This window comes from Poecilia latipinna, unplaced genomic scaffold, assembly GCF_001443285.1.
Source record: "Poecilia latipinna isolate Pla-1442-1.1 unplaced genomic scaffold, P_latipinna-1.0 Scaffold18, whole genome shotgun sequence".
Lineage (NCBI taxonomy): Eukaryota > Metazoa > Chordata > Actinopteri > Cyprinodontiformes > Poeciliidae > Poecilia > Poecilia latipinna.
Genome location: NW_015112634.1, coordinates 361,061 through 382,690, shown reverse-complemented (window position 1 = coordinate 382,690; position 21,630 = coordinate 361,061). Strand labels below are relative to the sequence as shown.

Genomic DNA, 21,630 nt, shown 5'->3' with positions numbered 1-21,630 from the left:
AACTAGAGTGTCAAGACACACTTAAATAAAAGCAGGTCATTAGTGTGAAGGAAAAAAAAGTCCCAAATGTGACGCGTGATAAACTTTCCACGTTACCACTCAAAGGTTGCCCTGTGGTTTTACTGGCAGTATCGCTTTTTAGCATCAAAGATTTCCAAAGATAATTTACATCATTGTCCTTTCTCTAAAGTGCAATACTTCCAATAGATACAGCAGCTCAGGCAGAAGAATATTTGGATAAATCAGGAGAAAAAAAAACAAAACAAAACAAAACCAACACACAACAGCTGCAGCACATGACGGGCAACAAGGGTTCATCCACCGAGTTACTCACAGAGGAAAAGGAATAGAAGTTACAGAGATAAGAGCAAGGAGAACCAACTGGACAAAAAGGGAAATAAGAGAAAGTGTTTTAACCACATACAATTGCATACAATTACAACGCTGTGCAAACAGTTTAATGTTCATGAAGAGATTTGGAAAAAATGATTTGAAAATTAATCAGTAACCACAGCAGCTTACTTCCCAATCTTTTTCTGATCAGTGAACGCATCGGTTCTAAGGAAACCAGGTCACAGCAGCTGTTAGTGAGTAGAAAGGACTCAAATTTTGTTGAATGGAGAAGCAAGGAGATGTAAGAAGCCATTTAAACCATGATCTACTAATAACACCGTGGGAGAGCAAGACTTTCAGAAGGTAACAGGAAGGCTGAATGGAATATAGCAAAGTTGCTCTGTTCAAATCTCTGCTCAGTATAGACCATGACTTATTATAGTTTAATATGAGAGAAAAACATTCCTTCAAGTACAAAACCTTGCAGGGATGAGTTAGGCAGCTGCTACACTAATTTTGGTATATCCATCAATCGAATCAGCTGCTGTTACTTTTTGTGATGAATGCACAAGAAAGTTCTGAAGTGAACCAGGTGGGGGCGCCAAAATTCATCAAACTGGATGCCAACTACAGGAAATGATAGAGAAGGATCAATATTTGTTTATCTGAACATAAATTATTAAACCGAGCTTGATTTCAAAGCAATGGACACACCAATTCTCCTAATGTTTATGTTAAGTTACATTCTATGCTTAACAAAAAAAAAGTAGGTCAGAGTGAAAAAAAAAAAAAATTATCAGATTGTTTAAGTATTGTTAAACCAGAAATCATGGATATGGTAAACATTTTTCCTCCTAAATTGAAAAAAAGTCATCTGACTTTAGATGTCATTATATATATATATATATATAAAAAAGAAGCAATTGAATAAAAGGCAGTAAAAAAAATAATTCTGCTCTAATATTTCTCTACAGCTATTAGCGAAATTAATTCAGTTAAACTCAGTACTGGCAGATCAAAACTTTACAGAAACTGAAGATCAGAAATTGGCCTGAAAACACACATCTCCAGCTTAGGTACCTGCTCCAAACAAAAACGTCATCATAGGACAAAAATCGTAAATCTCCTGCACAGTCACTGTTTACAAACAAGATATGTTGGACGTATGACCAGGTAATACTCAACCAGAAATGTTATGTAAAAAGTTCAAACTGATAAATGCCAACCGTAGCATAGTAAAAAGATAAGATATTTAAAAAAAAAAAAAAACTGATTTGTTTTTTATGAGTTGCACCATTGCCATCCACCCACCTGCAGTGTTACTGTCTGTTTCATCCGTCTGCAGGCTGGTGACGCTGGAATTCTCCACACGCTGCTGCAAGTCGCTCAGCTTCTCGCGCAGCTGCTCGATGTCGCTCTCCTTGCTGGCCAGCTGCATCTGCAGCTCGTTGCGATACGTGGATTCCTCTGCGAGTTGCTGGAGACGGCAAGGTCAAGAGTTCTGCATTAAAATCAAATTGCACAAGCAATGCTCCAGCTCTGTTTTAGCTATTTGGGACCATGACCCACCGCCTGCATCTCGTTGACCTCCTTCTGGTACTTGATGGCCATGTGGTTAAACTTCTCCTTCTCCTGATTGAGCTCCTGCTGAAGCTTGCGGTTCTCTTTCTCCTTCTTGCGCAGCTCTGCGGTGCTACCTTTCTTCTTCTGGTCGAGCTTCATGTCTTTACGATTCATGATCTCAGCCAGCTTGTTCACCGCCTAAAAAGACGGGACGCCAACCGTCAGTCGCTCCGCTATTACTCAGAACATTATATCTGCAGACCTCAGAATCTCATCTGTACCTGAGTCTTGAGCGTGCGTTCGGTTTGGAGCACCTTCTCATAGGAGGCTTTGACTGAAGCCACGATCTCTTCCTTCTGGGAGAGGTAGTCTGGAGGATAAAATGTGATCCGTGTTAACAATAAAAAGGGCTCCTCAAAAATTCTAAACTTCTACAAACTAAAATTTCTATAGATGCCTATAGTAAAAAGTTGGAAGTGGCATTTATCCCATCGTTCATCATTAATCGTAAAACATGCGTTTCAGATTCATTGTCGTCATGATAAATTTCAGTTATTTATGGTAAATCTGACTGGAAATGTTTTTCCATTTTCTCCTCTGTTGCACTAAGAGCGTCAATAAATGGGGAATTGTTTTTCCAAGAACAATATTTGTGTTTGTGACACTATGAATGTCACAGATATACAGTTACCTAAAAAGATATTCATTTTTTATCATAATCCTCATCAACACAATAGTACAACAAAGTATTGTGATAAGATTCAAAGTTTACATCACCCACTCCTACAATGAAGATTAAAAAAATAATAAAATCTACCAGTAATATATGGCAAATAGTTCTGTAGTTATCATTCTTTAAATATGGAATAAAACAAAAGGATGGGTAGATAGAAAAAGAGGAAAAACTGGACCACTGGATGACAAACTGATAGACAACAGGACAGATAAAAGGACAGGAAGTCAATTTTTACTCTTTTCCATTTCCTTTTTCCATCTTTAGAGATCTAAAAACTACTTCAGTAAAATTCCATCCTTTTCTAGACTGTGAATGGTCCACAGCGTGATGACATCATCGCAAAGCAACAAGGACAGAATGCAGCAGCAGACAGTACCTTCCTCCTGAAGACGAAGCTTCTCACTCAACTCCGTATTGTCTTTGCTGAGGTGCTCCACGTCTTTGGCCAAAGTTTTATTGGATTCCTCAAGCTGCGCGCAATTTTGAAAACAATCATTTTGATCACTCCGGGTTACTACAGTTAAAGCCACAAAGGCAAAGCTTTCAACGGACGCATTTAAGACTAAAGCTCACCTGTGCAATCGTGGCCTCTCGTTCACCGATCTCCTGCTTGTGCCGAGCCGTTGCTTTCTTGTTCTCCTGGGTGAGCTCAAAGTACTGCTCTTCCTGCAGAGCCCGAGCGAGCTGCTCAGACTCGGCCTTGGTCACCGTCAGATCCAGCTGAGCAGACAGCGAGTCTCTGCACCGCAGAAGACGAATAAACAAAAAGCCCTCGGACGCAGATTCTCGAAGCGGCAACAGACATCAACAGGAGTCCACCACGTACCTTTCGCTTATCAAATCGTGCACCTTCTTCTGAGCGTCCTGTACCTGCCGGTTCCGTTCCTCAATCTCCTCTTTCAGCTCCCTAACCTGAGTTTTGTAAAGTGTCTGCAAGGGGAGGAAACGCACAATGATCCCACAGTAGGAAACTAGAAGAGACATCTGGACTGTGGGACTTTTACTTACAGAAAAATACTGTTCGGCTTCAAGCTGGTCCTGAAGTTCCCTCATCTGTCCTTCGTTGCCTCTGTACTGTCTGTCAAAACAACTCCCAAATAAGTCATGTGTTCATTTATTTAAATCACAAATGTAATCATCAAAACTTAAGTCCCCCAACCCACCTCCAAAAAAAAAAAAAAAAAAAAAACCGAAAAAAACAAACCCAAGAATCTAAAATCATCTTATTTAGTAGTAAAGGAGTAGAGGATTAGTGGAAGGAGCCGGAGCTGCAGTAAAGCCTAATCCTGTTGGGTAAACATCGTCTCCAATCAGCTTTGGCCTGCTCATGTCCTAAGCTGGAATAATAGCACTCATTTGAAAATAACAGCCAATTGGAAATCTATTTACACGTTAACTTCCTAAGAGAATTACTGACCCATGTTGCACTATAAAGGAAATAAGAAATCCCGTGTGGACCTGCTGCCAGCTTGTTCCGCAGTAAAAAAGAAAAAAAAAAAAGTGCCAGCATGGTCGAGTAACCCATTCCCCCAAATAATTATTCTACTCAATCTACCTTTTAACAAGGCACGTTTCTAAAAGCATTTGTGGAACATACTTGGTCAGCTGAGCCAGCTGGAACTCCAGTGAGCGTTTATTCTCCAGCGCCGTGTTGATCTCCTGCTTGAGCTGCTTCTCCGAACACCTCAGGCGGTCCACGTCCTGCGTGCGGCTCTTCAGGTCGTTCTGGGCCGCCACGCGCTTACTCGACTCCTGATCCAGATGTGTGTGCAAACCTTTCACCTGACGAAGGGGGATTTGAGAGAGGTGATGGTTTAGAGGGGGGGGGGGGAAACAAAATTGTTAACGACGCTTTTAAAACATCCTGAACAACGGATTAGAAAAATAGTCTCTGAATGCTTGAATAGTAATAGGATCTCATAAACTGCAGTTTCCAAACATCCTGAAACACCACAATGCTGGAATCATTTCACAACACTGACAAAGAATGAAGCAAACAATAAGGACATGAAGAAGGAGGAAGGAGAAGCACAAAGGATTAAAGGACCGAGATAAGGAGGCCGAAATGAAAATTATGTAGAAGAATGAAAAACAGGTAAGACACAAGGAAGGAAAGAAAGGAATGAATGAAGGAAACAAAAGAAAAGCAAAGGGAGAGGACAGGTCAGAAGGAAGGACATGATAAAGAACGGGAGGACAGAGAATAAGCAAAAGAAGGATACATAAAGAAAACATGTATGAAGGAAAGAAGAAAAGAACGGCCACAAGAAAGACAGAAAAGAAGAACACAAGAAAGAAAAATAAAGGAATGAAACTAAGGAATAAAAGGAGGACACTAGGAAGGAGGAAGAAAAAATAAGAAATGGGGGTGTTACCTGCAAAATGGCCTATTTCTACATTTAAATGAGCTTCCCTTTGGTCAAAAATTAAAACACCAATGATGGGCAAAATGTAAAACGAAGGTGTTTTATGGCAAATTAAAGATAAAGCATTTGATTTAAATATCAAATACCAGTTAATCAGCATAGTTACTGTTCTTCAAAATATAAGTTAACCGGGTTTAGGGGGTGGGGGGTGGCATTTGCATTTTTTCCCCCCACACTGAATTGCATTTTCCGTAAACCAACCTGGAAACCGATAACGGCAATTCTTTTCCAGGCTGTGTATAAACCCTGCATTACATTAAAACTCTCATGTATATCAGCCATTTACTAACCTCATCTTCCAGTCTCTCCTTTTGCTTCATCAGCTGCTCCATTTTCTGCACAGACTGCTTCAGGTCGAACTCCAACATGGAGCACTGCTTCTCGACCTCCACCACACGGCCCTCTGCTCTTATCCTTGCTCCGGTCTCTTCCGACATCTTCTGCTGAACGGCTGCAGTAAAGCAGGGACAGATTAATTAGCTAGATTAATTCGACAGCCATAAGAAGCAGTCGGGTAAGCAGGAGGCCCTTCGTTAAAAATGTTGACTTCTGGGACAATTTCTTGAAGCAATCCCTTTTCTGAGTTCTAAAAAAAAAATACGTCAAAATGATGTGATAGATTAATGCATACAGAATGAAGAGTGCATGCTATATTAGTCAAAATATTTCATAAATACACATCGAGTTACGTGAGTTTAACGACTTTTACCCGAGTCTCATCTTCGTCTTGCTGGTAAATAAGTGAATACACTAAGAGAAATTCTTCTTTAAAGTTTGACAGTTTGGTGCGTTTCCATGTTTTTCCAAAGTGAAACTCTGATCTAGACCTAAAATGGAGTGAATCCTAGCAGGAAATCACAGAACTGGATATATTTATAAAATGTAATTAATGTAAAATGTGGATTTCTGTAAAATGTGGGAATTTGTGAAACTAACTCAAAACTCCTGGGTTTCCCCAACAATGTGAGAGTCGGTGTCATCTTTACACTGGTGTTAAAAGCAAATAAACATTAAAAACATAAATAAATACATAACAGGACTGCATTGGTTTCTGCTTTTCCCTGTCCATTTGTGTGATGTCACCCACTGAGACAAGGCTACATGAAAAGCTTCAAAACGAGACCTGATCACAACAGATCAGAAGAGATCACAACCAGCAATAAATTGATGGCATTTATATTTTTTGCTGCACATATAAATACCAGCAATTTATATTTACAAGATTTAAAACAAAGTGACTAAAGTTTAGGAAGGAGGTGAAAAAAATTCTTTAAAGTTTTGTCTCAACATGATTACTTGAAGCTTTAGGTTAAGTGAATTATCAACAAGTCATAATTCATATCAAAGCAGAAAAGATGGCAGCTAACATGAGCCTGTAGTTTTTACAAGCTCTTTCCTCTGTTTACTAAAAGATACTTTCTATCCACATGTGTAGAAAAAGGGCCACACTGACCGATATGGACAGAGCAGAGGTTTGAACCGGGAAGACCTCTGTTCCCTTTTTGCACAAGAGAAGTTGAAAGTCAAACAAAAAAAACAAAAAAAAAACTAAGAATAAACTACAATTTCTTAAGCCTATAAACTGTAAAAAAAAAAAAAAAAACATTTAATAAAAAAAGGATTTACTGATCAATAGTTCCTCTGGTTATTTGACCTCATCTAGAAGCCAAATTTGGATCTCTGAGTGTGTTGTTTAACAAATTACTGTACTGCAGTGTACTTCAAACCTTGGGCCCTTGTGGATGTTTTCATGGTCATAAAAGAGAGAAATGTATGTATTATTATTAATCTTAAGCAACAATTCTATTTCAAATTCAATGAGGTGATGTCCCAACATGCTCAGCAGCTTCTATTCTTTGAATTCTTCAAACCCAAACATCACCTCAAGCTAACTCTGGATCACATAACAGAAAGGCGAGGCTTGAAGATATGATTTATTTAGGTGGAAAAGGCTGTGAAAAATAAGAAATATATCCCCCCAAAAAATTAAAGACCGGGGGAAAGTGGAGGGGCGTGCTTGGACACGAGGCTGGCATACCAATCATAGCAGCTGATTTGGCTTCTTCAATAGATTCGTATTTGTCTGTGAGCTGCGCCCGCGTCACTCTGTGCTCGGTTTGTTCCTGCTCCAGACGCTGCTGCAGGGTCTTCAGCTTGTAGTTCAGGTCAATCTCCAAACTGTTCTTTTCCTGTTGCGTAAACAAAGATTAACATGAAATGCACAACAACTTCTAGAGGTCAGAAATGGCTGCCGCTCGTGCCGTCTGTGTATACCTTCTCCAGGTAGTTGCTCCGTTCCTGGGCTTGCTTGCGTTCCCCCTCCACTTTGGAAAGATTGATCTTCAAGTTTTTGTTGTCTTCTTGCAGTCCGGCCAATCTCGCTGAGCAGAAAACACAGTCAGCCACAATTAGCATTACAAAATCAATTTGTTTGGTACAAACAAGGAATATAACTTGGGTTTCCATCACTCGCATTGTAATTAAGGCGCAGCCGTGAGATGGAGGGAGCATTATTCAAATTGTTTTAATCGCTTCCCACTTAAAATGAGAAATATTCAGCTGGATGAACTAAACTGAATTGAATTGAGACGGGGTTGAATCTTATTTAGCCTTATGTGCTCACCTTGCAGTTCCCTCATCTCCTCTGATCCCTCGCTGTAGTTTCTTCGCTCCGACTCCAGCGTGCTCTGAAGCAGCAGCAGCTCCTTCTCCAGCTGCGCCTTGTCTCCGTCGGTGGCCCGGCTCCTCTCCTGCAGCTCACGGTTCAAGGTCTCCAGTTGGCTCATCGACTTCGTCATTTCCGTGTGGCTCTTCCTCAGTCTCGCCGCCGTGTCCGACTCCGCTCGCAACAGGTCGTTCGCCTCCTCCAGCTGTTAGTTACGATAGCAAAACAGGAACAACAGAGGGTTTTAAATCGGGCTCCAACAGCAGAGCACTGATAGTACTGGCAGTGCTGCTTTCTATTTGTGCTCGGTCACACAGATTGTGATTAAAAAATAAAAAAGTTATGATGAACAGTGTCATGCAAGTATTCAGTAGTTAGCAACAATCAACATATTTTGTTGCTGCTTTATATGATAGACAAACACAAAGTGGTAAATAAATGCAAAGTGGGAGGAAAACAATACAGTATATCAAATGAAAAAGGGTGACAGAGAAATACGCAGCTACTAATATGAAAAAAGTAAATAAATCCCAATGTGGATAGAAATACAAAAGTGTGTGTGTGTGTGTGTGTGTGTGTGTGTGTGTGTGTGTGCATACCTGCTTCTGCAGTTGGACAATCTTGTCATTTGAGGCCTGTGAGTTCTGACTGATCTTCCTCATATCTTCAAGCTGCTCCTTTAAATTCGACACTAAAGGGGAGGGGGGAAGACGGGAGAGACGATGCCTCAGTTAATTTCTAAATGCACGCAAATATCTTACAAATCTCTTAAAAGCTGCTTCTTCTTTTTTTTTTTTTTAGGAAAGTATGTTTCTGAAATCTCGTAGCTTAACACATTGTTGTAAAGCCTGTGAAAAGTTCAGAGGGATGTAGAAATGCACCAAGAGTTCACCGTTTCAAAAATCCCACCGGATCGTGTGGCACTTTAAGAACTTGAACTGGAAAGCCTCCCACTTACACAGTCAGCAGCACTTCATTACTTTTACCTTCATTCTCTAAGTTGCGCCTCTTTTCTCCCTCCTGGTCAGCTTTTCTTTGGTACTCGGTGAATCTGTGCTGCAGCATAATCTTGTCTTTCTCCAGCAGAGACACGCTGGCTTCTGCACTCTTCCTCAGGTTCGCCTGTGGCAAGGAAAAACAGAGAGCAGCTGTGATGCAGGAGAAACCAAATCCTTAGCCAAAGCCAAAGATGATAAACAGGCATTTATTTAACTTCACTTCCCACTGCTAACTTGTGTTTGAAGAACTGTGGCTCTTTACATCAGGACACAGCGTTAAAATTTGTTCATATTTACTTCAAATCTCTTAAAAATAAAGTAAAAAAAAAAAAAAAAAAAGAGCATCTACCTCCTCATCCAACTCCTTCATAATCTTCTCAATCTTGGTGTTTGATGCCCTAGGGGGAACAGAAATGTTATGCGTTATAAATGCACGAGATATATAATCTTACAGTCACAGCTGAATGCAAAGTTTGGCTTCCTGTTTATAATCAAAGAGTCGCATTCCACCAGGCTGGAAGGGATCAATCTACACCAAGTGAAGAACTTACCCCCTTGTGCAATTTTCCTTCACAAATCTAACAGTTTAACTAGAAACAGTCGCTTGTGGGATTCTTTTAAACAACTACGCTCAGCAGGGATGAAGTCACAACATTTCATATGTTTTCACTTAGATCAGGTCAGCAAATGCATATTGTGCAAGCGTAACGTCTTAATCCATACCTGCATTTCTGTTCCAGCTCATCTTTTTGTTGCATTTCTCTGTGGAGTTGCTCCTCTAATTGGTAGATCTGTTTTTGCAGGTTCTCCAGCTAAAAAGAGAACAATTTATTTATTTATTTTTTTTTTTTTTTGACGGGTGAAGAAAATGGCAGACATTCACATCGTCTACACGTTGAGCTCATGTGTCATACTGTACTCACATGACTCTTGTCCTCTTTTGTTGAACTGCTACGTTTGTCGCTGGTCTTTGAGGCAGCGGATCCACGCAAAGGACTGGAAAAAAAAAGGTGGGGGGAGAATATGAGTCTCTTCCCATTTCAGCTTAGAAAATGGGAAGATATTTTTTTAGGAGATAAAGACAATAAAAATATACAAATTGTAAAGAAAACCTTAGGACAAATGCTTCACTTCAATTATGTATACCAATGTTACCAACGAAAACAATTATTCCAACCATTTCAGTTCAGATTCTATTTACTCTTTAATTAATTGCTTACTGGTTCTTCTTGTAATTAGTTCATTTGTCATGCTAAGACTACTTTCAATGCAACTATATTTCCTACCACATTCCAGTGGATTTTTTGTAAAGGGTTTGTTGTAAAGAGTGAGTCTTCCAGTAGATAACAGGAAGGCTGGACGGAGCACAGCTGCTGTTTTATCCTTCTGAGCTTTCAACCTCTGTCTGCCTTGAAAACCTGCTGACTACGGAAAGGTTGGAAGAATTTTGGAAATCTCGGATTTAAAAGGTTAGCTCAGGTATTTTGAAATGAGGTTCTGTGAAGTTATTCCTGGCAAGAGCTTCCTTATGTGTAGCAGAAAGATGCTGATTGGGCAGTAAATAAATCCTGAGAGTTGTGGGCAGTCTGATGTAAACTGGGGAGGTTTAGCTGAACTTTGCCATTTGGAGCAATTCAAACAAAAATGTTTACATTCGCTCAGACTCAAGCGCCACCAAAAACAAAATAGTCTTTTAAATTTTATGTAACAATGTTCGATGTGCAAATACACTGGAGATGGTGTATTTTCCAAGTCTCTGTGATTCTGTCAGAATCATTAAAAATAAAAAAATGTCGTTCTCCAAATCAGCTGATGAAGCAAATTCATAGAGAATCTGTCTCCTTAGCATGTTAGCTTTCCACCAATCCAACACTGTGTTTACTTTTTCAACAAGGCTCAGTATTCGTTTTGTGAAAACTACGATCAACGTATCCCTGGATATCAAGTAAAGTAATCCCACCAAACATTTTTAACACTGCTCTAAATTACAGCTATAAGAGTCGCCTGACAGGCTTACTGTTGATTGCTGTAATACGTGAAGCCGACAAAAGGGAGCTGATTGCCCACAAAGGCCTTCGGTATGGGAAAGGTCTCCTCCTCTCCCCGGTCTTCCTCGATGTCATCAAAATTACTGGTATCTATGTCACTGCTGAGTTCAGGCACCACAGGGGCAGCGGCTAAAAGAAAAAAAAAAAAAAAAGAAAAAAAAGATTAATACCACTTTTACACAGCCAAAAGCGATAAGGCACAAGATTACCGCCAAGGAGTTACAATCTGACAAAGGTGACTTATCTGATCCAAACCCAAAGAGATTACGATCTTTGAATTTCAGCTGATATGGTGTTCTTAAGCACCTGGTGTAATAATTTGTTTATTGCATTAAAAATTGCTCTGAAAAATAATTGTTCAATTATGTCTACAAATCTGCAGTGTCCTTTGCACAAATCTTTTAGCATTACAGACATAGCTCAAAGTCCCCACTTAAAAAACAAATGAAAGCAGTTGTCTGGCAGAGCTGATTTACCATTGAACCAACAGAAGAAGCGAACAGCAAAGTCCTGACTTCAGCCTTGAAACCTATCAGACATAAAGCCACTAAAGAACCGAGTGCAGCTGCTGGATTTAGCCCTACGTTTCCAATCGCTCCGCGCTGCAGCGTCACTTGCGGCACATTAACGTCGGGAGTTCAAACTGCCTCCCCGTTCGTGGCCTCAAAGAGGCCGCGCTGCCAATGATTACTCTGAACAGGAATCACGTTTAGTCTTGGAAAGGATACTGAATGAATGGCTTGTCTGCAAGAATTTCCTGCAACTGTCTGCAGTAGGTCAAATGGAAAACATGATCACTGGCCTCATGATTGAAATAAGTGTTGCAACTGTTAAATGAAGTGGGATTTGTAAAAATGTTGATAAAATAGCGAGGGAAAAAAAAAAAAATCCTTACTTTCTCGGATGTTGTCCCATGTCCATTGGTCGTTTTTGAAGAAAGGGTGTCTCTTGATCTCGTCTACTCCATTACGGCCGAGCCGAACTTCCCTACGCGGGGGAGAGGTGTTTGCATTTTAACAGCTCAATGGACTCCATGACAGTGGAACGCCATTCATTCATACATGCTAGATTATTTCAACGCAGTGGATGCCTAAACAAGCGAAACATCTATTGATCTCCAACCTGTCAGTCAAGAAAGCGCAGATGAGATTTTTGGCATCGTTGGAAATGTCGCTGTCATCCGGGAAGCTCAGGGCATTCTTGTGGTTCATGATTTTGCTGTAAGTCCCCACCAATGAGTCTGCGTAGAAAGGCGTATCGCCTGTGCACAAGACATACGAGAGTTACACGACACTGATTTATTCTGTGGTGAATAGTGGGTTTATTATAAAACAGCCGGGAAAAAAAAAAAAAAAAAAAAAAAAAGACTCACCAACAAGCATCTCATAGAGAAACACTCCTACTGACCACCAGTCACACTCTCTGCCATAGTTGCCATTTCCTCCTTGGGATTTCAGTACCTCAGGCGAAATGTAGTCTGGAGTTCCAACTGCTGTGTCACATTGTACCATCCCATCCTGACGAGGAAAAAGATATCAAAACCATTTCATTACATTATTGGGGGGAAAAAAAAAAAAAAAAAAAAAAAAAAAAAACATGACATCCAAGAAAGTGAATAAAAACAATTTTTTATTTTGAGAAAATGAAAATGATACCTCATTCATCTTCATGCACGTTCCAAAGTCTGCAAGTTTTAAGTGACCTGCTTTGTCGAGCAACATGTTATCAGGTTTTACATCTCTGTTGAAACAAAAACGAAAACAGTCAGCAAAAAAAGGCTGAGCAGCGGCACATTGAAGTCAAACGTTTGTTATCTGCAAATGTAAAAACAAAAGACAACTTGCACTGCAATGGGAAGGTTTTTGTAGATTGTTACACAATTCCATTAAAGAAGTTTGTTGTCTTTTATTGGTACTGGTTTACTTCACGACTTTTAACTCAAAATGTATCTTTGTTGTCACGGAACAAAATAGGAGGTGGGATCAAAATGTTTGTGGTGGCCGTCACCTGTGAATGAAGCCCATGGAGTGGATCCCGTCCAGCGCCAACACCACCTCCGCTGTGTAAAAGCGGGCCCATTTCTCTGGGACGTCATAGTTGCTCATCAAGTTAACCAGATCCCCACCAGGCATGTATTCCATCACCATGTAGAGGTAGCGGTCATCTTGGAATGCAAAAAAGAGCTGAAAGGAGAAAAAAAAAAAAAAGTCAAAATTATAACAAACCAAACATAACATCAAAGTAAATCAATATTTGACGTTTTACATCTTCACCATCTGTACTATTAAATTGGAGCTTTTACCTGCACAACCCATGGACTGTTGGCAAAAGCCATGATGTCTCTCTCTTCCCAGAAGAAAGCAGAGTCTGACCTTTTGATCATCTCAAACTTGCTCAGCAGCTTCATGGCGTATACTTTACGTGTGGATTTGTGTCTTACCTAAAAAAAAAAAATAAATAAAAAAAAACAAGTGAAAGTTGGGCGTTCAAACGAGTTCCTTACCTTTAATATAAGATAATAAAAAGGTAAATTCTTACCAATTGAACCTCTCCAAATGCACCTCTTCCAATAACTTTAACCACCTCGTAATCCTCTGCTTTCATTCGTAGATCACGGATTTTACTAATTGTTTTTTTATCTGGTGGGGGGGAAAAAATAATGATCGATCAACAATCAAAAGGTTTACATGTTTTCTGCACGTTCCAGTGGGTAAAATGCAAATTTTAAAGATCAAACTTACTGAATGACTTAAGTTACTAAGCCCAAGTTAAATATTACTTTGTCAACTTACATTTGTGTTTATTGTCCATGGCATGCGACTCAATTGCTGTTACAGAGAATCCTACACAGTAGAATACTTATTGCAGTAAGGTTTCAGCAAACCGCTGCACACAGGCAGTTGTTACTGTTTAAGATTTTAAAAGTGCCAAGAGTGCTAATAAGTAAAAAGCTACTTTTTTTTTTCTAAATGATTAACCAAAATTTACGACAAAATATCTGCAGGTAAGACTTTTTAAAAGACCTAAAATTAGATAATTGAAATTCAGACTAATTATGACTTTTTAAAGTCCTCCAGAAGCCACTACATACTCCACATCACAGAGTAAATCAATTCTGAAATTCATGGAAAAAATCCCCAGTGATTCCAAAGTTGCAGATATTCGACAGCAAAATTAGTCACCGACTTAATGCTGTCAAGAATCTGTTTTAACAATCACATGTCCTTTGAGAGTCATGGAAAATCTGCATTTTGAACGCAAGCAAAATTGTTGGCAAACCAACTAGAAAAAAAGCTGAGAGTGTTTAGGGAAAGTTTGCTGCCTATTGAGAGTTGGCCTCTACCCAGTGTAATAATTCCAGCTCCCCAGAGAAGCATCATATCCACCATTAATCCAAATTTGGTCAAGGCTGTGTTAGGGGGACAATTTTCAATTCACATGGGTCACAACTGGCACCGGAGTGCATGGAAACGCAGCGCATGGACATCAAAGTTCAACCGTTGCGAAAATAAAGCAGTATGCTATTATGACAATTATTGTTTGTTGTTTAAATATAGGATTTTATGTTCGTTGGAAACTGGTAAATTTGGTTGCACGTTTGCTAGATTCAGCCTTTGTTCAGTATTTCTCTGCACAAACACAATGGGGCAATCATTCGATTTAACTTCAGTGCAAAAGCAAAATGAATCGTGAGAATTTGGAGTAAAGAGTGCTTCAGGCAACTCGAGCCACTGAGGTCCGGGGTCTTCTGCAGATAATCCATTAGTCCAAATCCGTCAATGCTTTGCACAAAAAGACGAGACGAGGAATAACTGAGGTGATGTGAAGTGGCAGGTCCTCCTTTGGTCAACCACTTTTTTTCTCTCTGTTTCTAAAACCAAAATAACAGATTCTGCACAACCAGGGGCAACATGCTGAGTTATGTCAGAAGAAGGATGAGAGGGAGTATTTGTTGTTTTCATTAAATTATAGGTTAACTGGATGTTATTCAGGAAATTAAAGACGTACAAGGCCAAGTTACAACATCACTGCCCTGCCCCCACCTTAGAATAGCTGGCTTTATAAAAACTACTCCACTGCAACACACTGTAATATGATAGCTGGCATTTCCAAGAAAAATCCTTACTGAGAATCAAGTTAAAAAAAAAAAAAAGAAAAAAAGAAAAAAGAAAGAAAAACAAAAACAGTCTTGGACTAATATTTACATGACGTCTAAATTTAAATTGAGGGGGTTCCAAGGTTTGAGAGCAGCGAGGAAAAAGAAGCCAACCTTGATATGCATCATACGGGTCACCGGTCATTTATGAAAGCCCCTTTGTTGGGGACACTAAGCAGTAGACACCTATTGTGTCCAAGCATACATACTGACAGACACAAAAACAGCTTTCTGTGCAGTGCTGCATATAAACCCCGTAACAGGCGGCCTATGAACACAAATGGAACACCCCGTATAAAATGGGTACGAGAGCGAAAGCTATGATCCAAGATACTTACATCTATTCAAGAAGTTGTCAATGCTCTTGTTTTTCCTAAGGGCAGGGAAGTCGAGGTCGTATACCAACGCGTCCAAGCCGTCCTGGAGGGAGACAAACAGAGCTTAGACGAGGCAAAACCCAACAGTTTAATTTATTATTTTTTTTATATATACAAGATATACATGTTTTCCACTTAAGTAAAAAATATTAATGCTAAAAAAAAGGCAATTAAATGTGTGTAGCTCAACAATCCATGTTCATTTGAGGAAAATGTAGTTTATTTCCACACACACACACACACACGCGCGCTCGCATTGTGATGAAGTCAAATGGTGACAGAGTAGCGAACACCAACAACTTAAGTATTGTTTTTTGGAGGGTGAAGGAAAAAAAAAAACTGAAAAAATTTCAACCTTGTTTTCAATAATAAATCATAACATATTGTGGACAATTCAACAGAAAAACAAATTTGTTATAATAAAAAAGATAAAATAATTAGTGATATTCTGACTGTAGGCCATTCTGAATCTTTAATATTTTCTAGTGATGGATTTTATTTTTTTTTTTTTTAATTATTGGTTTAAACTTAATCTGATTTTGAAAAACATAACTGGTTTTCTATCCAAACACCAGAAACTTTTAGGTGAAAACTGAAGGGCATTGCTCAGTCCTGACAAAACCTACAGTTCCACATGAAGAAAAGCAACCCCAGAGCATGACTCTGCCACCACCATATTTCACTATGAATATTGACTTCTTCTGGTGATATGAAGTGTTGAGCCACGCTTGGTGAAATCTTGTAGATTTCCTCCCTGACTAGTTTCTGTCTCATTTTGGAGAATTGACCCCTTTCTGTTCCTTGTAGTCCTATCTCACTAAACAACTGAGTTTTATTCCAGGTTAGTGAGAGTCACAGCAACTGCTGTCAGGTATGAACTCAAGAAGATCTAATGCTTAAAATTGAGTTCCCAAATTGCTTCACAAACATTTACCATTATACATATTTGTGCAAATATTGTTTATTTGGTTTCTTCTGATGCGAGTGCTTTTGACTTGAACTACATCACACTACATCATGTGGAAAAATGTTACAGCTGTCAGTATTTTTTTTTACATCACATAAAGCTTTAATTTCAACATGCACCTTTAAGAGTGCACTATCAAATAAGTTATAATAAAGGCTGACCTGTTCTACAGTTCTCAAATGCCAACACACACACAGTACACACACACTGTGACGTTTTGACAACATAACTCCCTCTACTGAAACTAAAGGCTTTCAAATTATGCTTGAAATTATGCTTCACTAAAATATTCTCCCTACAAACATATCCACTCCCCAGCCTTACCCAACACAAAGTATGATGATATGTGTCAATTCTTCCATAAATGCATTTGTGAGATCATACGCTGATGTTGGATGAGAAGGCACGGTAGTCTTTACTCTTATTTATCCCAAATATGTTCAGTCAAGTTAAGGTCTGAACTGTGCAGGTCAGTCAAATTCTTCCGCACTCATCCATGTCTATTTTGGGCCTTGCTTTCTGCACTGGAGTGAAGTCACGATAGAAGAGGGAAGAGCAATCTACAAAATGCATCCACAAAATTAGGTGCATTAAACTTTAATGCACCTAATTTTGTGGATTAATTTAAAGCATCTAAAATGCCTTATTGTGCTGAAGCTTTGAGAGTTACTTTCACTGGCGCTAAGGAGCTAAGCCAACCTCACAAAAACAGCCATGTACCACAATCCCCTTTATGACAAGCTTTACACCCAACACAATGTGGTCAGGCAAGTGGTGTTCTTCTGGCAGCTGCCAAACAGAAAGGAGTCATTGGTCACTCCAGAGAATACGAGTATACTAGTCTTTAGTCCAGTGGAAGTTTCCTTTGCACAACTGCACTGAACTTGTTGATGTAAGGCCTGGAAGCAGCTGCATGACCGTGGAAAATCGTTGCATGAGGTTCTCTAAACGAATCTGAAAGGCACATGAAAACTGGATGTCTACAGCCATGGATTCTACAGGAAGTTGGCTAGCTCTCCACATAGAGTTGATGTTCCCAGTCTCTTCCACTTTCTTACAACACCACTAACAGTTGACGCAGTGGAATATTTAGTAGACAAGAAATGTAGCTGCTGGACTTAACTGCGCAGGTTGCATCCTATGATGGAATCACGTTGGAATTCAATGAGATGTGGAGAGAGATGCGTTCTTTTGCAAATGTTTGTAGAAGCGGTTTGCCTGCTTAGGAGTGAATTTGACACCTGTAGAAATGGAAGCGACTGGAACATGAATATGTTTTTTTAGGAAGGGTGAGTAAAAACCTTTGGCAATATAGTTTATCCGATGAAACAAAATAATTGAACAGATTATTGGATAGTAAGGAACCATTTAAATGTAGGTGTGAGATCCACTGCTGGAACTCAAAAAGTTTCAGACGGCGGGCTGACTCTGTCTTGGCCCGGCAAGAGACTAAGTACCACTGGAAAGGTTTAACCTAATCTGCCATAATCCACAGTGGTTCCAACAAAACAGCCGCATAAACAATTCCAACATGTGCAGTAGCATGCTGTTCATATAGCAGGTGAAGTAGAAGCAAAAGGAGTATTGGAGATATCACACGTCAGCTTAGTGTATTCTAAAGTTGCCCAGTAAACACGTCTAAGGAACTACTTATTTTTAAGTGTTTATTTGATGACACAAATCTCCAAGTACAGAGTTAACAGAATCCATTGAGTCATGCCCGCATAGTGAATAGGTCAGTAACGTGTTTCATTTTGCATCTCTGTACAAAGTAATGATGACACATGGTGAATCAGCAGCTCAGGCCAGCAGAGGAATCCTCTTAGACAACTTTGCTCCTTCTACTCAACGGTGGAGGTCAAGGCCACACCCCTCACTGAGAGACATAACACCAATAGTGCCCTACAGGAAGGGTGGAAACAGGGAAAAAGCAGGTAGGAGGGGCAAGAGGAGAATTGGGAGGTAGAGAGTGGCTGGTAGGACGAACAAAAGCAACTTACTCATTTGAGAAGTTAATGAGGGGCAATAAAAAAAAAAAAAAAAAACAACAACACTGAAATCTGTGTGATTTCAGAAAATCTTCATAAAAGCGACAGGCAACGAGGACTAAGGGATGTTGCTGTCCATATGGAAGTCAGCCAGCCTACTCTGAAGGGAAAAAAGAACTAAAGAACAAAGTCTTTTGGGACCCTAATCACAAGGCTCTGAGCGCGGCATTGCACGTTTGCATAACTTCCTGCCACAGAGAACTCTGGACAGCCACAGCAGCATTCCTCAACAGGACTGTACACGTCAGAGAGCTATTTTAGGTATGTGGCCAAACAAGTTCTCAACAAAAAGTGAGGAAGACACAGAAAAAGTCCATCCCCCATACCAAGTCACTGAACAGAGCATGTTTTCAATCAACACAAGTGTCTACCACCATGATGGAAGGAAGGGAGAAGGGAGTGGAGAGCTGGCACCAAGTGGGCAGGTCCAATAGGAAAGCAAGGACGGGGAAACAAATGAGGTCAGAATGGACAACAATGATGACTAAGATGGTTTAAATTAAACCCCAGAGTGAGAAAGGAGTTATTATACTGTAAGTGAAAAATTTTACTGTGACGTGAACAAGAGAACTACTAACCTATTATTGACGAGATCTTAAAATGAAAGGAACATAATGGACAGCACCGCCTGCACATGGAATGCCATTCAGCATGCAGGACTTTAACCCACAACAAAACGGACACTACTTGACTATTATGAGTTTAGGCGGACAGGATAGGCCGGATTTTGGCTCCAAACAAATGTGTAAAAAAAAAAAAAAAAAAAATGCTCATACGTTACAGGCATCGAATGTGTGCTTCTGGCTCTTTCCAAAGAATGAATTTATGTGTTGCCTTTTGAAAACTTTGGACAAGATGGCAAAAAGACAAAGAGAAGCATCCTTCCTCTAAGGAATAATTGATGCATGCTTAGCACTAAACATCCCACAGCAAACAGTACCATGTCATACCAGTTAAAAACAAAACAAAACAAAAACAACAAAAAAAACAGGCATGAAACAGCCAAAACTGCAAAGGTGACATGACAGAAGAAGTGAGCAAGCACCCGAGGCAACATTTAGTGAACAATAAAAGGTACAACCGGTTCATGTGGGAGGATGCTTTGGATTCTAAGAAAGATCAAAACATATACTGTGGAAGATTTGTTGGTATGATGTCCACTCGACTGCAACACAACTGTACAACCACCTGAAATCTAAAGATGAAATTATCAATTCCCCACAAACACAAATTTATTGGAATTTTGCATGTTTGCCAAAATTAACCTGTTGTTCACAGGTTGTCATTCACAATGTCACAGGGGTGTCAAACTCCAGTCCTCAAGGGCTGCTGTCCTGCAGTGTTTAGATGTGCCACAGGTAAAAAACAGTGGAATGAAATGGCTTAATTACCTCCTCCCTGTGTAGATCGGTTCTCCTGAGCCTTGCTAATGACCTAATTATTCTTTTCAGGTGTGGTGCAGCAGAGGCACATCTAAAAGGTGCAGGACAGCGGCCCTTGAGGACTGGAGTTTGACACCCCTGTCAGGTGACAGTGACAGGTTAAGAGATATATTTTCAGTAGCTGCTTAAAAAAAAAAAAAAAAAAACATAAGGGAAAGATTCAAGAAGAAGACACCCAAGTACATGTGTTCAAGTACATTATCGACTTTGAAACAATTAAATAGATTTATATCAAGATTTCCATATTGACCAAACATGCCATTTTTTTCCCCATAATTACAAAGCACTGATTAATTTGTTTGACAACTGTAAAGGTTTCAATGGAAAGGCAGCAGAAATAATTTTTCCCCAGCTGAAGCTTGTCAAGATTCAGATATCAAACTTTGCATTTCTTCAGTGAATGAGTAGACCACTCGTTATCTGGGCTCGGCAATAAACCCAAAGACAATGGCAACTCTGTTGTCATATTTACAATCTAAAACTGACAAATGACGTACAACGTTGATTGTGTCCACATAATGACTGAGTATCAACAGATATTCAAAATAATGTGTTTAGGTCACTCTGATGCATGTAGTTGACACAGGCATCGGTGTGACTTGGCTCCAAAAGAAATTTTTTTTAGTTTTTTTTTTACAATTAATCTATGCCCGTCTTGCATATAGCATAAAACTTTAAAGAATGAAAAATGTTAAGCAACATCTCTAGCATGATAAAAAAATAATAATAAAATGGTCTTTTATCATTTTCGTTAAAGTTTCTTTAACGAAAAGAAACTTTCGTTAAAACGAAAGTTTCTTTTCGTTTTAACTGGAAATAAACGAAAAGAAACTCCAGCTCGCCCATGACTTAAACTCCAAAGGGGGTTAATAAAAACTTGTACATGATTAAAATGTAATAAGGAAGCTGTATAATGCTCTTATAAGTTACATTTAAATTATTTATGACCCTCTGGTTTCAATATTAATGTTATTTACACAATTAAATGGGATGAAAACAGAAGTAAAACTAATCTGACCATCTTTATGAAACCTGCATGTTAACACCTACAGGCAGAGCGTTAATGGAAAGCTCACTTTAAATGTTTTCACAATCATTACAGCGAAATATGTAATAAAAGAGAAGGTGCCTACAAAAAAAAATAGTGGCTCCAATTTGAAGGAAAGTAACCTTGGTTAATATGTTAAATAAAACAAAATATAGGATTTGAAAAATTATAAGTTGATTGAAAATATTGAGGAATTTTTATGGCCATCTTAAATATTATCATCTAATCTAATGACTCAGAGTTATAGGGTCAGCTACTGCTCATGTGCTCAGCTGTGGCAGAGAGGAAGAGACGTGCTTCTGTTTGCACTGAAGGGCTCATACCTTGTGTCAACTTAAAGAGGCCAACATAGCAAAGTTTGCATCAACATACATTGTTACAAATGAAAAATCACACATTTTTAATTCAAAACTCCAACACACACGTAGGATTCAGTTCATTAACAGCAGATGAACAAGTGCACTGCAGGTTTGAAAAATCCAATATTTTTTTTTTTCTGTGCAATGTCTTTAAAAAAAAAAAAAAACATGCATATTTGCACTAAATCTACAACTGTGCATCACAAGAAACAAAGTGCAGCAGAAATGCATACAGAATTCATAAATCAGTTACCTAAACTCTGAAAGCATTTTGGAGCATGTTTTAGTCTAGTTACTGAGATTAAATCTTTAAAAAGTGACAGACCACTTTTTTAGAAATGGTAAAGTTAGAAATGCACCAATCAGTTTTTTCCTAACTAATACCAGTTGAGCCAATTTCTAAGTTCTAAGACAAAAGAAAAAAAAAAAAAAAAAAAAAAAAAGAAAATTTTTAACAAGTTTTT

The 21,630-nt window shown here is 39.1% G+C and overlaps 2 protein-coding genes across 4 annotated transcripts in view; both read right to left on the bottom strand.

Moving 5' to 3' along the window:
• The window catches only part of LOC106948736 (ubiquitin carboxyl-terminal hydrolase 14), a 33,914-nt gene extending 13,696 nt beyond the window's left edge, over positions 1 to 20,218 (bottom strand). Inside the window, exons 1-2 of the mRNA XM_015034580.1 lie at positions 20,206 to 20,218; positions 5,456 to 5,461 (exon numbers count right to left, since the gene is read on the bottom strand). The gene's annotated coding sequence lies outside the window, so the exon portion shown is untranslated. The remainder of the gene's footprint in view (positions 1 to 5,455; positions 5,462 to 20,205) is intronic.
• The window catches only part of rock1 (Rho-associated, coiled-coil containing protein kinase 1), a 38,213-nt gene that overhangs the window by 4,099 nt on the left and 12,484 nt on the right, over positions 1 to 21,630 (bottom strand). For 2 of the 3 annotated variants that reach the window (XM_015034563.1, XM_015034556.1), the window contains exons 2-27: positions 15,264 to 15,345; positions 13,308 to 13,408; positions 13,072 to 13,209; positions 12,777 to 12,952; positions 12,425 to 12,509; positions 12,142 to 12,286; positions 11,892 to 12,030; positions 11,665 to 11,756; positions 10,739 to 10,898; positions 9,645 to 9,717; positions 9,445 to 9,533; positions 9,071 to 9,119; positions 8,710 to 8,845; positions 8,323 to 8,414; positions 7,682 to 7,928; positions 7,333 to 7,439; positions 7,097 to 7,247; positions 5,349 to 5,509; positions 4,230 to 4,414; positions 3,641 to 3,710; positions 3,459 to 3,562; positions 3,206 to 3,371; positions 3,009 to 3,102; positions 2,178 to 2,266; positions 1,903 to 2,094; positions 1,645 to 1,810 (exon numbers count right to left, since the gene is read on the bottom strand). In XM_015034563.1, the coding sequence (XP_014890049.1) occupies positions 1,645 to 1,810; positions 1,903 to 2,094; positions 2,178 to 2,266; positions 3,009 to 3,102; positions 3,206 to 3,371; positions 3,459 to 3,562; positions 3,641 to 3,710; positions 4,230 to 4,414; positions 5,349 to 5,509; positions 7,097 to 7,247; positions 7,333 to 7,439; positions 7,682 to 7,928; positions 8,323 to 8,414; positions 8,710 to 8,845; positions 9,071 to 9,119; positions 9,445 to 9,533; positions 9,645 to 9,717; positions 10,739 to 10,898; positions 11,665 to 11,756; positions 11,892 to 12,030; positions 12,142 to 12,286; positions 12,425 to 12,509; positions 12,777 to 12,952; positions 13,072 to 13,209; positions 13,308 to 13,408; positions 15,264 to 15,345 (3,289 nt within the window). Of the gene's footprint in view, positions 1 to 334; positions 382 to 1,644; positions 1,811 to 1,902; positions 2,095 to 2,177; positions 2,267 to 3,008; positions 3,103 to 3,205; positions 3,372 to 3,458; positions 3,563 to 3,640; positions 3,711 to 4,229; positions 4,415 to 5,348; positions 5,510 to 7,096; positions 7,248 to 7,332; positions 7,440 to 7,681; positions 7,929 to 8,322; positions 8,415 to 8,709; positions 8,846 to 9,070; positions 9,120 to 9,444; positions 9,534 to 9,644; positions 9,718 to 10,738; positions 10,899 to 11,664; positions 11,757 to 11,891; positions 12,031 to 12,141; positions 12,287 to 12,424; positions 12,510 to 12,776; positions 12,953 to 13,071; positions 13,210 to 13,307; positions 13,409 to 15,263; positions 15,346 to 21,630 lie in introns of all 3 variants that reach the window. The other variant, XM_015034569.1, reaches the window with a different exon arrangement.